This window comes from Rhinopithecus roxellana, chromosome 7, assembly GCF_007565055.1.
Source record: "Rhinopithecus roxellana isolate Shanxi Qingling chromosome 7, ASM756505v1, whole genome shotgun sequence".
Lineage (NCBI taxonomy): Eukaryota > Metazoa > Chordata > Mammalia > Primates > Cercopithecidae > Rhinopithecus > Rhinopithecus roxellana.
In genome coordinates this window covers 85,837,972-85,853,422 of record NC_044555.1, presented here as the reverse complement: position 1 = coordinate 85,853,422, position 15,451 = coordinate 85,837,972, and the positions used below count along the sequence as shown (strand labels likewise).

At 44.1% G+C, this 15,451-nt stretch overlaps 1 protein-coding gene across 1 annotated transcript in view; it reads left to right on the top strand.

The window, feature by feature from the left end:
- MAP7D2 (MAP7 domain containing 2) overlaps nt 1-9,639 on the top strand; it is a 46,735-nt gene extending 37,096 nt beyond the window's left edge. Inside the window, exons 8-12 of the mRNA XM_030933648.1 lie at nt 1,565-1,621; nt 2,059-2,137; nt 2,656-2,842; nt 4,783-5,058; nt 8,099-9,639. Coding sequence (XP_030789508.1) covers nt 1,565-1,621; nt 2,059-2,137; nt 2,656-2,842; nt 4,783-5,032 — 573 coding nt within the window. The 3' untranslated portion in view covers nt 5,033-5,058; nt 8,099-9,639. The remainder of the gene's footprint in view (nt 1-1,564; nt 1,622-2,058; nt 2,138-2,655; nt 2,843-4,782; nt 5,059-8,098) is intronic.
- Nucleotides 9,640-15,451: the final 5,812 nt, after the last annotated feature.

Genomic DNA, 15,451 nt, shown 5'->3' with positions numbered 1-15,451 from the left:
GTTCTCTTCTGCAGTGATTGGATATAATGATCCTAGGATTGTCAGTTAGGTCAAGTTCATTGATACCACTGTCCAAATCTTCTATGTCTTTATTAGTTTTTGCCATATTGTTCTATCAGTTATTGAGAAAGATTGTTAAAAACTCCATCTGCGGCCAGGCATGGTGGCTCACACCTGTAATCCCAGCACTTAGGGAGGCAGAGGCAGGAGGATCACTTGAGCCCAGAAGTTCCAGACTAGCACGAGTAATACAGTGAAACCCTGTCTCTACTAAAAATACAGAAAATAGCTGAGTATGGTGGCATGTGTCTGTAGTCCCAGCTACGTAGGAGGCTGAGGTGGGAACATGACCTGAACTCAGGAAGTCAAGCCTGCAGTGAGCCGAGATCATGCCACTGCACTCCAGCCTGGGGAACAGGAGTGAGACCCTGTCTCAAATAATAGAAAAAAAACCAGTTCCATCTGTGATTATGGATTTGCCCATTTTTTCCTTTCAGTTCTGTCAGGTTTTGTTTTATATATATATTTATCGTGATATGCCTTTGGCTCTAGTGATATTTCTTGTCTTAAAGTCTCCTTTGACAGCACTCCCCACCCCGCTTTTTTTTTTTTTTTTTTTTTGAGACAGAGTCTCACTCTGTCACCCATGCTGGAGTGCAGTGGTGCGATCTTGGCTCACCACAACCTCCCCCTCCCAGGTTCAAGTGATTCTCCTGCCTCAGCCTCCCAACTAACTGGGATTACAGGTGCACACCACTTACACCTGGCTAATTTTTGTATTTTTAGTAGAGGTGGGATTTCACCATGTTGGCCAGGCTGGTCTCGAACTCCTGGACTCAAGGGATCCTCCTCCCTTAACCTCATGAAGTGCTGGGAATATAGATGTGAGCCACTGTGCTTGGCCTGACAGCCCTTTTATGATTAGTGTCTGTATGTCAAATCTTTTTCACCCTTCTACTTAAAACTTCTTCTGTGTGTTTTTATAAGTAAAGAGCATATAGCCAGGAATTGTTATTTTAATTCTGTTTGACAGTCTTTCTCTTTGTCTTTTAATTGTAGTGTTTAGTCCATTTACACTCACTATACTTATGGGTAAAGTTGGGTTTAAGGAGACTGATTATAAAGGCATATTCTCATGGTATCCTAGGCCCAACCTGGGCTTTGTATTGCTATAGGCCTGGGACCCAGGAGACCAACCTGTGGTCTTCTCCCCTGTGATGCACCTCAGCCTCACTTTCTGTAGGGTGGTCCTCTTTAATGGCAGGTGGTAATTTGTTGATTTATAGGGAGCCTAAGGAGAAGAAGGAGAAATATGGGATATAAATTGAATATTGATTCTAGATACGTACTAGTTAACTTCTCAAGCATTTGACCTCGTCCATGGGGCCAGAGGTGTACATCTCCAAAACCAGTGGAAAACCTTTCTATACTTGTTATCTTCTTCTGACATTTGTCTTTTACAAGTTTTCTGAGAAATGTGATGTTGCATGTAAACCAAGCTACTTTTATGTTTTTGGGTTTATAGTCCTCTTACTTGATTTTGTTTTTTGTTTTTTGTTTTTAGAGAATAGATGAAATCATGAAGAGAACAAGGAAAAGTGATGTGTCTCCACAAGTGAAGGTAGGAATTCAAATGACCATTTTAATAGTTTATGTACTAAGTAGAAAAGAACAGCAGAATACACTCAGTGAAATCGTAGGTCTTGGAGAGGATTAGCCAGAAAAAAAATGCAGTTTTCCTGCTTTGTTCCTGGCTAGGTTAAGGAGGGTTAGGTACCTGAAAAGAAAGAGGGCTTCAGAGATGGGATGGGTTAAAGATTCCCTTAGAGTAATGAGGGTGGGATGAAGAGAGAGGCATAGTGGTCCGTGAATTAAAAAGAGAATGCTGACATAAAAATACATAAGAATAAGGGAAACACAGCTGAAGATTTAAAGAATTACCACAGAACAGGCAGATGGTCCAGGCTCAAAATATCATCGGATGCTTTTAAAAAACACTTTTTTTTCCTGTGTGATGTCAGCCTTCCCTCACTTCATTCACCTTCCATTTGTTTTCAGAAAGAAGACCCCAAAGTGGGGGTCCAGCCTGCTGTGTGTATGGAAAATAAGACAAAACCAGTTGTCCCCAACAAAATGGGTGAGTGTGACATCTGGTTCTTGGGTTCTTCCTTTTAGTAGCAGAAGCTCATAAGACTTCTTGCAGGGTAAGCAGACCCAAGGATCCCAAGAGGGTGACTGCTGGCAGGGGCCTGTGCAGTTTCCCTTCCCTAGGAATGTGTCTGCAGCACAGGGACTGTCAGCTCCACTTGGGAATCCACTGGGTTCCTTGGTTACTCCCATAATCCCAGCATAGGAAGCACTCTGGCTGCTGGCTCACAGTGCTTTCCAGGGAGCTTAACTGCTGGTCAGGTTTTATTACTATTAGGACCTGACTCTGCTCTTCTCCAGAGGTTCTGCACAGACACTGATAATGTGATTTGTCTTCTCTTCCCCTGTGTGAAGGTGATTATATGGGGTTGTTTGTGGCTCCTTCCACAAAAGATGCTGCAGTATCAGTGAAGCAGAGCATTAAATTAATTGCCTTGATCTATATTTCCCTGTTACTTAATTTAGACATTTTATGATTAATACAAGGGACTTTGTGTTCTCGATCAGAAATCAATGGATTGAACACCTGCCAGGAAGTTAATGGTCTGGGTCACGCTGCCCCAGAAACTTATCCCCAAGACATTTTATCTAATGGGCTTAAGCCAGCTGGGGGACTCGTTCATCTGGATGCCCTTGATGGGAAATCAAATAGTCTGGATGATTCAACTGAAGAAGTTCAGTCTATGGATGTGAGGTATATTCATTTCTTTTGCATTTAAGCCTCATCACTTCTCCAAATACTACCCTTTCTTTTAGTTGGTTTCTTCATCTTTTATACAACCAAATCACCTAAAGCAGGTTTGATTGACGTTATGGGAAAGCTCTCAGTGGTACAACATTCTAGTGTCTTGCGTCAGGTTCCCTAGAAGCAGAGCCTGAAACAGAGTTTCTAGGGCATGTGATTTGTTAGAGGAAAGCTCTTGGGAGTTTTTCAGGAGAAAGGGGAAGGAGGGAAGTCGCTAAGCAAGGATGCCTTCTCAGCTTTCTCATCCCACATCTCTTTAATAAAAGGTACAGTCTTTTGATCATATTCTAACTTCATAACCCTTTAACTGGGGTTTGTGAAGATAGGATGTACATCACTCAGCCTCTTGGATGGTCAAATTTTATTTGAAAAATGCAAACATGAATATATCATGGTATACTACAGCACACACAAGAATTGAGACAGATTTCAAGTAATTCATCTGCGAGCCTTCAGCGCCGAGCCGCCTTGTCCTAACCCTGCTGTTTAGGGTGTGTAGATGGGAAGGTTGAGAACATTGGCTAAAGGTTTGAATACCAATCCAGCCTGTGTAGCTTTTTTAGGGGCAAGGAAGGAATACTCTTATTAGTGTTGCAAGGTGATATGAGTAAGATGAATTTCCCCACCTCTAGTTTTGCTCAGTGACATCCCACATTCTATCTAGAATCATGCATATACATTGTGAGTGTTGGGCCACATGATCTACTGTTCTCTTGACCCATTCTGAATTCTTCCAAAGCAGACATCTATTCTTGGATCATACCTGAGGGAGAGAGAGCTGCAGTTTTTGTGTCTTGAAGGTTTTTCCCCACCTTTGGCCTTTTTTTTTTTTTTTTTTTTTTGCCAAAGTGCTTCCAGAAGTTATTCTCATGGAATAACCCCATGGGGGCTCTGGAGGATGAATTTCCACCAGAGACAGTTCCCCTGCGCTTCTGCAGTTCTGGTTTTTCTAGATTCTTCTCTAAGATCTCACAAGGAAGAAAAAGAAGAACCTGGCAGCAGCCTTACTCTGGCTGTTAAGAGATTCCTGATGATAGGCCCTCAGCCCACCACTCTTCAGAGCCTGGACTTGCTCCTTTACTAGGCCTTACAGCTGGCACAATTATGAAACGCCTCCTTCCATCTCTAGGGAGAGGAAGAGAGAGAGAGAAAGAAAGTCAGGCTTGGCTGGGCTGGAGCTGGATAAGTCAGGGTGGATTGGAAGCCTCACTTTAGAGAGGAAGCAGAGGGTGAGATTGGCTTTGCCAGTGATGATGTGGGCTGTAGTGGGATCCTTTCATGATGGGTCCCCCAACCTTAACTGAGTACTTCAGGCAGTTTCACATGAACTCTTCTCAGCACGATCAGATTCACACTCACAGGAGCCCTGGCAGAGAGAAATGATTGTTCCCATTTTACTGGCGAAGAAACTGAGGCTGCAGGAAGGAAAAGCAATTCTCCCAAGGTGGCACTACTAGAAAGGTAGCACTGGGAGCAGTGTTAATTAGGGCTCTTCCTCAACTTGCTTTGAACTTTTGGCTTTGACTTTCTGTCTGAATGTCCCATTTAGAAAGTTCTGGAAGTTCCTTGCTTCTTTGTAGTAGAATGCTGGTGCCTGTGGGTTTTTGTCCTTTCACCCTTTGGGCATTGTGAGCTTGGCCATCACAGCCCTGCTCAGTCTGCTTCCGTGTTCTCATACAAGGGGCCCTGTGTCCACCATCTGTCCTTCTCAAATTTGAACCCACTTGTATTTTTTACAATGTGTTACACAAAAACTCCGACTCTAAGTCCTTCTTCTTTAGAAGCGTAGTATAACAAAATATTGCAAATAGAATTAATATGTTGTGCTGTGTTGTCTGTCTCTCTCTCTCTCTCTTTCTGCCTCTCTCTCTCTCATTCATCTCTTCTAGTCCTGTTTCAAAAGAAGAGCTTATCTCTATCCCAGAATTTTCACCAGTGAGTGAAATGATTCCTGGGGTGTCTCTGGACCAAAATGGAACTGGTAATGCCCGAGCACTTCAAGATCTCTTAGATTTCACTGGTCCCCCGACATTCCCCAAGAGATCCAGTGAAAATCTCAGCCTGGACGACTGTAACAAAAACCTTATCGAAGGATTTAACAGTCCTGGCCAAGAAACTCCTCTCAACACCTTCTGTTGACAAATACAGCATCTCTTTAATAAAAGGTACAGTCTTTTGATCATATTCTAACTTCATAACCCTTTAACTGGGGTTTGTGAAGATAGGATGTACATCACTCAGCCTCTTGGATGGTCAAATTTTATTTGAAAAATGCAAACATGAATATATCATGGTATACTACAGCACACACAAGAATTGAGACAGATTTCAAGTAATTCATCTGCGAGCCTTCAGCGCCGAGCCGCCTTGTCCTAACCCTGCTGTTTAGGGTGTGTAGATGGGAAGGTTGAGAACATTGGCTAAAGGTTTGAATACCAATCCAGCCTGTGTAGCTTTTTTAGGGGCAAGGAAGGAATACTCTTATTAGTGTTGCAAGGTGATATGAGTAAGATGAATTTCCCCACCTCTAGTTTTGCTCAGTGACATCCCACATTCTATCTAGAATCATGCATATACATTGTGAGTGTTGGGCCACATGATCTACTGTTCTCTTGACCCATTCTGAATTCTTCCAAAGCAGACATCTATTCTTGGATCATACCTGAGGGAGAGAGAGCTGCAGTTTTTGTGTCTTGAAGGTTTTTCCCCACCTTTGGCCTTTTTTTTTTTTTTTTTTTTTTTGCCAAAGTGCTTCCAGAAGTTATTCTCATTTGAGTAAGAATATCTGTGAGTTATATACACTCTGTAGTAAGGTATACTTAGTTATATATACCTCACATTTGATTTACTTGAGTTTGGAGCTTGTTTTTGAATAAGGAAAACATAATTAGAGTCTGTCACCAAATCCTTTAATAATTTAATAATTCCAATTGCTCCTCCTACTTTAGATTCTGTTTTTGTTTCAAGAGAAGGGATCTCGGCCGGGTGCGGTGGCTCAAGCCTGTAATCCCAGCACTTTGGGAGGCCGAGACGGGCGGATCACGAGGTCAGGAGATCGAGACCATCCTGGCGAAGACGGTGAAACCCCGTCTCTACTAAAAAATACAAAAAACTAGCCGGGCGAGGTGGCAGGCGCCTGTAGTCCCAGCTACTCGGGAGGCTGAGGCAGGAGGATGGCGTAAACCCGGGAGTCGGAGCTTGCAGTGAGCTGAGATCCGGCCACTGCACTCCAGCCTGGGCGACAGAGCGAGACTCCGTCTCAAAAAAAAAAAAAAAAAAAAAAAAAAGAGAGAAGGGATCTCACTCTGTTCCCCAGGCTGGTGTGCAGTGGTGCAATCACAGCTCACTGGAACTTCAAACTCGTGGGCTCAGGAGATCCCCTTGCCTCAACCTCCTGAGTAATTGGCTCATACACACATGCCACCAGGGCCAGCTAATTTTTTTTAGTGTTTGTAGAGGTTGGGTCTTGTTATGTTGCCCGGCTGATGTTGAACCCCTGGCCTCAAGTGATCCTCTCTCCTTGGCCTCCCAAACACTGGGATTACAGCCTTGAGCCACCATACCTGGCGTCTATTTTAGATTCTTTTTTTTTTTTTTTTTTTTGGATACAGAGTCTCGCTCTGGTGCCCAGGCTGGAGTGCAGTGGCACGATCTCCACTCACAGCAACTTCTACCTCCCAGGTTCAAGCCATTCTCCTGCCTCAGCCTCCCGAGTAGCTGGGATTACAGGCACATGCCACCAGACCCGGCTAATTTTTTGTATTTTAGTAGAGACGGGGTTTCACCGTGTTGCCCAGGCTGGTCTCAAACTCCTGAGCTCAGGCAGTCTGCCCACCTTGGCTTCCCAAAGTGCTAGGATTACAGGCGTGAGCCACCGCGCCTGGCCATTTTAGATTCTTTTTTTTTTTTTTTTTTTTTTTTTTTTTTTTTTTTGAGACGGAGTCTCGCTCTGTCGCCCGGGCTGGAGTGCAGTGGCCGGATCTCAGCTCACTGCAAGCTCCGCCTCCTGGGTTTACGCCATTCTCCTGCCTCAGCCTCCCGAGTAGCTGGGACTACAGGCGCCCGCCACCTCACCCGGCTAGTTTTTTGTATTTTTTAGTAGAGACGGGGTTTCACCATGTTAGCCAGGATGGTCTCGATCTTCTGACCTCGTGATCCGCCCGTCTCGGCCTCCCAAAGCGCTGGGATTACAGGCTTGAGCCACCGCGCCCGGCCCATTTTAGATTCTTAAAAGCATTTTTATATTCTCGGCATTTTCTCAGTCACTTTATTTTTTATACTTCACTCCCATAACAAATTCAGTGGCCAAAATAACTTAGTCCAATGCTTTTGTTTTTCAGATGAGGAAACAAGTTGGAGAGGCTACAGAGCTGAGGTCACTGTGTTTTTTGTATGCTTGTTTCTACCTGACCTCAGCTCTTGCCTATAAGACAAGTTTGAGAGACCATTTCTCTTGGTTCTTGGTGTGTGGTGGGTCATTTTTAGAGTAAACTATATCACTGGTTTGGAAAAGCAGCTGCCTTCTTGGACACTTAAAATACTAATTCACTTGAGCATTCTATCTCCCTGACAGTTAAGTGGCTTAATATTTATTAAGAGGTTTTTTGTGTTTTTAACATACTTTGACTTTAAAATTAGTTTCCCTTCAGTTCACTTACCTCACTATACAGTAGGGAACAGAGAATCCACAAAATTTATTAGAGTATTCATAGATCCTCAAATTTATTTCTTACATCTCTAAAAGAAATGCAAAGCCCCTATCCAAAAATAAAAGTCTTGACTAAATCATTTTATTCACACTGCTTGTATATTTTTAATTATGATTGGGTCTATTTCTCAAATTCTTCTCTACCAAAAGTGGTACCACCCCCACCAGGGGACATTTGGACACGTGTTGATGGTTTTTGTTGCCAGAGTGGCTGGGGGCATTTGAAAGACAAAGCTTGAGACATTAAACATCTGCAGGTTTTAGGAAAGTTCCGTACAAGGAAACTTTGACCCATCTAAAAGAATAGTCCTGTATAAAATACTGTATCACTTCTGTTGAGAAATACTGTATAAGCCCCGGAGGAAAATATAATTACCAAGAAGGTAGAAAGTGCCACAGCGTGTTGTGATCGTGTTAGTGAGAGAATAGTGCGACAAACTGCAGAGTACTTGGTTTTCCCTTTGATCTCACCTGGTTTTGTTTCTGAATTGACACAGGTGTTTGGAGAACCCGTAAAGCTGCTGATAGTCAAATCCGAGCTGCCAGCCGCCTGAAGAAGCTTCTGTCACCGTTACCGCTGGATCCCAAATTATTAGCTTGGAATGTAACTGTATTCCTAGGTAGTATGTCAAACACTGGCCACTCTTGGTAGAAACCTTGAGACTTTCACCTTGTTGGGCTTTAGCAAAGTTTCCTTTTACAGTTCTGTTTATGAGCTTCAGCTGCTGATAAAGCACTTCCTGAACTTCTCTATTATCATAGTGACCCTCTGAATGACCTGAGTGACTGGCTCGGCAATTCACTTTATAACCATTCTTATTCCCAAAGTGGGAGCACATAAACATTTAGATGTCTTTTCCTGTAAAATATTCTAGACATTTACCCAAACTCTAGTTAAACATATACTCAACTTGCACTGTATATCTCCCTGTCTTTTTTGAGACAGAGAAGAAATTCAGGAGGTTCCCCATCTCCAGAGTTTCTCTGTTGGAAGGCAGTATCAAGAAGCCTTTAAAAAATTATTGTTAAGCTTTGCCACCCGCAAAAATGCATTGCCCCACATTATTCTTTTGGGGGTGAAGTAGTAAGCTTGGTTGAGGAAGGAAGTCAAAACAGTCAGTAATGATTTCTGTTCTCTTATGCATATTCGTGTATACATGGGCAACTGAATCTAGCAAGGACTCTTTCATGTCACACCTTAAAATCTTCACGCTGTAGTCACTCCAGACCATGGAGTGACTTTCCAGCTGAATGAATCCTATGTCTCACGTGCAGGTGGTTGGTTTTCAATGTTCTTGCTATTTTTTTTTTTTTCTGTTGGATCTTGGGAGTTTTCTTTGTCTGCTCCTGTGTTTGCCCAGCTTTAATAAAACCAGGTGCAAACAAAAATCATAGCGTTCTGAAACAATAGGGGGCCCACATTGGACCCAGTATGTCACTTTAATGGACTTTAATATTGAGAAAAAAATCTGAATGGGAAAAATGACAGTAGAATGTATACTCCACACATTTTATGCCATATAATGGTGTGTTTTCTTAATTTTGTTTTTTGTGGCGAAATGTGGCTTTCTGATTAAAATGACCTTTTCTTCTTTGAAACTTTTTGTTTTGACTTGGATAATTAAGGGTTTGGAAAGATTCATAATTCTGAGAGAGGTTTGCAACCAGGAGATACAAAGAAGTCTCATTAGTAATCTTGTTCATGTGCTTTTACAGCCAGCTACATTTAAGAATGTATTAGTTACGGAAAGTGTATGTGTATGTGTCTATACTCAATAAAGTACATGCTTCCACATAATGCGGTGCTGTCCATCTCGGCAAATACTGGCCAAGTCCCTTTATGACAGGCACACAGAAACCATAGCATGGTCTGGCTTTCAAAAAATGCCTCTCATCTTTCCTAGAGCCTTATTTTGCAAATGTCTGTTTTCTTGTGATTTGTTGTACCTCACAGCACCATTGTGACCGTGGTGATGCCTCATTTGCATGATATGTACATTGTGTTTAATGTGAAATACATTTTCATTGAAGAGTCTGATGACTTGCTAGCGTTTTATTTTTTCTGTAAGCTCAACATGCTGAAACCAAACCAGGCTTTTAAAAACCTGTGTAGAAGAAAACCAAAAAATCCTGTGTGGGTGTCCTTTCCCTGTCAAACTCATTAAAAATTCCTTTGTTGCCAGTGCCAAGTGCAGTCAACTGCATAAAGCTTATTAAGTGATGACTGTCACTAGAACACAATGGACTTCTGAATATAGTAAAAAGTTGCTGTTCTTTCCTTTTTTTTTTTGTTTTTTGTTTTTAGGGAGAGACAAGGTCTCACCATGTTGCTGAAGCTGCTCTCCTAGGCTCAAGTGATCAATCCTCCTGCTTTGGCCTCCCAAAGTTCTGGAATTATAGGCATGAGCCACCACGCCCAGCCAAGTTCCTGTACTTTCATACCACTGGTGCGAGGGCTTTTTAGCTAAGATACAGTTAACCTTACCATAATCTATGAGAACATTGCACATAGCAATTTGGCATTTAAATAAAATTATAATGGGAATGTTGACCCTTATTTTCAGGTAAGCTGAAACCCAGATCAGTTTTTTTGTATCTAACTCACAGGCTTTCCACTGCCTGGAGACAGTACCAGGCCAGACCAGAAGCCAGGTGGAAAGGACTGGAATTAGAGACCCCTGTAGTAACTTCTGGGCTGCCATCTCTTAAGCTGAGGGCCCAGTCATTGCTGCCTTCCCCAGTTCTGCTGACAAAGCCTCTGGTCAGGGCACAGAAGCAGACACTATTTCCATATGCAGGCCTCTGGGAGGGGCATTAGAAGTAACTTATGTCATCATGAGCTCTGGCCATAGGGCCTACATTGGTGGCCAGTCATTCCTAAGAACAGTTTCTTGTTTGTGAACATTGCAAATTTTTTCTTAGTATGTACAGGTTTCCTATTAGATGCTTTTGTTAATTTAGAAAGCAAAGGTAAAGAACTAATTTGTCTCAAGAGGTATACCTATTACATTGGGGCACAGCACAGGGTGACCTCCATACTCATTCCTCAGCATTGTTCAGAAAGCACAATTATGGGCCGGGTGCAGTGGCTCACACCTGTAATACCAGCACTTTGCAAGGCTGAGGCAGGAGGATCACTTGAGGCCAGGAGTTCAAGACCAGCCTGGGCAACAAAGCAAGACCTCTGTTCTGTACAAAAAAAATTTTTAAAACTTAGCTGGGTGTGGTGGCGCACACCTATAATCCCAGCTACCTGAGAGTCTAAGGCAGGAGGATCACTTGAGCCCAGGAGCTCAAGGCTGCAGTGACCTATGATCACACCACTGTACTCCAGCCCGGACAATGGAGCAAGACCCTGTCTTTTTTAAAAAAGCACAATTATGTAAGAAAATGAAGCAAGAACTCTTAGAAATGAGAAGCTTCACAAATGTTCTTTTTTCTGGAAACCCATGAAAAACTCTTAGAATGATTTCACAAGGAGGCCAACTATCAAAGAAAAATTAATAGTTTTCTTTTTGGGGGTGTGGGGGCACAGGGCCAGGCTGGAGTACAGTGGCACGATTATAGCTCACTGCAGCCTCAAACTCCTGGGCTCAAGTGATTCTCCTGCACCAGTCTCCTAAGTAGCTAGGAATACAGGTGCGCACCACCATGCCCAGTTAATTTCTTTTAAATATTTATGTAGAGACAAGGTCTCACTATGTTGCCCAGGCTGGTCTTGAACTGGGCTCAAGTGATCCTCCCGCCTTGGCCTCCCGAAGTGCTGAGATTACAGGTATGCACCACTATGCCTGGCCAGATGAGTCTTTTTCTTACATATCAGCAATAAACTGGAAATAGGTTCCAACAAAACCCGTAAAATTCATAGAAATAAAAACTAGCTAAAATGAGAGGAATGTTAAAATTGAAGTGAATGAATGGGAAATCTTGTGCATATGAAGAAGGCTCATCCTATAGGCAGCACTCACATTGGTTCCAGTCAATGAGATTTCATTTCAGCAACTTGAAAATAGAATTGTAGGGGCCTGGTGCAGTGGCTCACGCCTGTAATCCCAGCACTTTGGGAGGCCGAGGCGGGTGGATCACGAGGTCAGGAGATTGAGACCATCCTGGCTAACATGGTGAAACCCCGTCTCGACTAAAAATACAAAAAAATTAGCCAGGCGTGTTGGCGGGCGCCTGTAGTCCCAGCTACTCCGGAGGCTGAGGCAGGAGAATGGCGTGAACCCGGGAGGCGGAGCTTGCAGTGAGCCGAGATCGCGCCACTGCACTCCAGCCGGGGCGACAGAGCGAGACTCTATTGTCTCAAAAAAAAAAAAAAAAAAAATCATGCTTTGAGGTAGGTATGGGACGGTAACTTCCCCAAGAACACACACAGCTGGAACTTGGCAGAGCTGGCTGTGACTCCAGGGCCCCAGCTTTATTTTTTATATATATTTAAACATACTTTTTTTTTTTTTAGACGGAGTCTCGCTCTGTCCCCCAGGCTGGAGTGCAGTGGCGCGATCTCGGCTCACTGCAAGCTCCGCCTCCCGGGTTCACGCCATTCTCCTGCCTCAGCCTCCGGAGTAGTTGGGACTACAGGCGCCCGCCAACACGCCTGGCTAATTTTTTTGTATTTTTAGTCGAGACGGGGTTTCACCATGTTAGCCAGGATGGTCTCGATCTCCTGACCTCGTGATCCACCCACCTCGGCCTCCCAAAGTGCTGGGATTACAGGCGTGAGCCACCGCGCCCGGCCAAAGATACATATTTTTTAATAGAGACACATTCTCCCTATGTTGCCCGGACTAATCTCGAACTCCTGAGCTCAGGCGATTCTTCCGCCTTGGCCTTCCAAAGTGCTGGGGTTACAGGCACGAACCACTGCACCCGATTTCCAGGACCCCAGCTTTAGTACCCCCAGGAGAAGTTGACAGGCTTTTCTGCCCCCCAGAGCAGCAACACTGATTTGCTAGGGGGTAGGCAGGGAAAAAAAAAAAAAAAAAAAAAAAAGTCTTGCTAGAGCAAGCACTTATAAAAGGAGTAGCAAAGGGCCAGAACCCCTCATTGGAAACTCCTAGTTCTGAAGGTGCTTTAAAATACATATTGAGGCCGGGAGCAGTGGCTCACGCCTGTAATGCCAGCACTTTGGGAGGCCGAGGTGGGTGGATCTCCCGAGGTCGGGAGTTCAAGACCAGCCTGACCAATATGGTGACGGCCCATCTCTACTAAAAATACAAAAATTAGCCGGGCATGGTGGCACACGCCTGTAGTCCCAGCTACTCGGAAGGCTAAGACAGGAGAATCGCTTGAACCTGGGAGGTGGAGGTTGCAATGAGCCAAGATGGCACCACTGCACTCCAGCACTCCAGGCTGAATGAGACTCCATCTCAAAATTAGATACAGATTAGATAGATATAGATATATTATTAAATATATTGACATTATTAAAATTTCTTTTTCTTTTTCTTTTTTTTTTTTTTTTTTTTTTTTTTTTTTTTTTTTTTTTTTTGAGGCGGAGTCTCGCTCTGTCGCCCGGACTGGAGTGCAGTGGCCAGATCTCAGCTCACTGCAAGCTCCGCCTCCCGGGTTCACGCCATTCTCCTGCCTCAGCCTCCCGAGTAGCTGGGACTACAGGCGCCCGCCACCTCGCCCGGCTAGTTTTTGTATTTTTAGTAGAGACGGGGTTTCACCGTGTTAGCCAGGATGGTCTCGATCTCCTGACCTCGTGATCCGCCCGTCTCGGCCTCCCAAAGTGCTGGGATTACAGGCTTGAGCCACCGTGCCCGGCCTAAAATTTATTTTTCTTAAGTATAGAACACAGTGGTCTTTAGTCACAGAGTTGTGCAACCATCACTACTAATTCTGGAACATTTTTACCTGAGTGCTTTTTCAAGGGTTTGTCATCCATTCATCTACTCAAAGCAGCAAAGCTTGGCTTTATCAGCCATTAGTTCAAGTTCTCATTGTACCTGAAAGCAAGGACATGGGGTTCAAAGATAGCGTTCTTCTTTGAAGCAATCACTTCCCCATCTTCCCCCTTCGATAGGCCAAATTAGGACAATGTTTATGTCACAATGAGTGTGGGCTGTTTTGTGTTGTTTCACATTCACTTCATAAACATGGGATCAAATGCCAAACACAGGCTCACCTCTCAGATGCCCAGCATGGGCTCCTAGGTTGATGAGAGACATGGATTGGGTGAAGCTGTAATTTAAGACGCTTTGAAAATTCTGAACCTTTGGAGACATGCCTTTAGCAATGACCATGGATTCGGGCATGGGGTGACTTACACTGTGACTCTACTTGCCCTTGTGTTTCTGGGACAGATCCCCCACATTAACCACTAGGGAGGGAATGTTTCAGTGTCCTCTTTTTCCCCTCTAAGGTCCAAGCCAGGGTTCATGGCAATGAGCACTCATGGCACCGTGGAAAGAAATCACCTACTGCCTGGAGCCTGAGGGTCCCCTTGCAAAAGGCAGAGGGAGCTAAAAAGCTGCAGGTGTTGCCCCTGGAGAGTTCACCCCCTTCCCCTCCCTCCATGCTCTGCAGTAAATCAACAAGAACCTCCTGCCGAGGCTTCTATGCTGCAGTTAAATAATGCGACCATTCAACTGGCACCAAGGGACTGGGGCCGGGGGAGTGTCTAAAGTTGCCAGCCTTCTGGACTTCCAAGAAATAATGAAGGCAGGCTTTTCCCATCTCACCTTATCTCAGGAAATGCAAGGAAGAGTTCCAAGCAATTGAACCTTTGCGGAAAGTAACTTCTTTTTAGCATTAGAGCTAGCAGCAATTTGTTGGCTGTACTTATATTTTAGTCATATTTTCCTAATAGTGTGTGTAGGGTCATCTTGAAACAACAGGAAAGTCATCCACGCAGAGCTAACAGCTAGAACAGGGCTGTGTCACACAGTAGACGTGCGTAAAGCTTGTTGGATTGAATTCAGTCATCACTGTGGGACCTGTAGGTTGTTCTAGGACAAACCGAATCTTTGTAGGTCCACTGGGAGGACAGAATAAATTCCATTTTTTCAGTGGACCTGGCCTTCTAAAGGATTCTCAGGGACCTACTCTGTGGGTGACAGCCCTGGTGGCTGGTACAAGGTTCACAATGGTAAGAAATTATTCAGATTGTGAGAGGCAACAAGATAACTGTGCACCCTTTCCAAGCCCTGATAGAGGATTGTCTTCACAAGGCAGCCTCTGGGCCAGCTGGGTCTCGGAAGATGTTAGTTCGAGCGGCTCACCATGTGCTGTGGGTTAGGACTCAGCCTCTGGAGTTAGAGGTTATGTCTATTTGTTCCTGTAGGACACTAAAACACTTCGTCTCTAACTATGCCATCTTATTCCAGCATTCTTTTTTTCCTACTAAATACACGTGTGTGTATGTTACGTACACACATGTGTGCATAATAGTCCTCATCTCCGCCTTTAACTTGCTTTCTCATCCTGCTCCTTAATGAGTTCAATACATTTTTTGACACATGCTTGCTTTATATTAACATCAGAATCATGTTTTTAACTTTTGGAAAGTTACACTTTGACAAGTGAGGGTCCTTATATCCTCGGCAGGATTTGGGAAATCCAAAATAGTTATACTAATGGCTTCAAAGGTTCATATTAAATGCTAGTGGAGTGGATGTCATGGTGCGCCACCCAGATGGACTTCCCTTTTAGGACTGAGGTGTTCATGCTTCCAGGTGTCTCCTTCCAGATGCTGGAGGTACAGCCCCTGAAGCCTGTTGGTGGACTTCCTGTCTGGGAATTGCCCTTGGCTGAAGGAGGTTGCCTCGCCAAGGTTAAACCTCCTCCTGGGGCAGCCTGTATCTGATGACTGGATCAGTTCAGTGTACAAAGCCCCTTGCCTG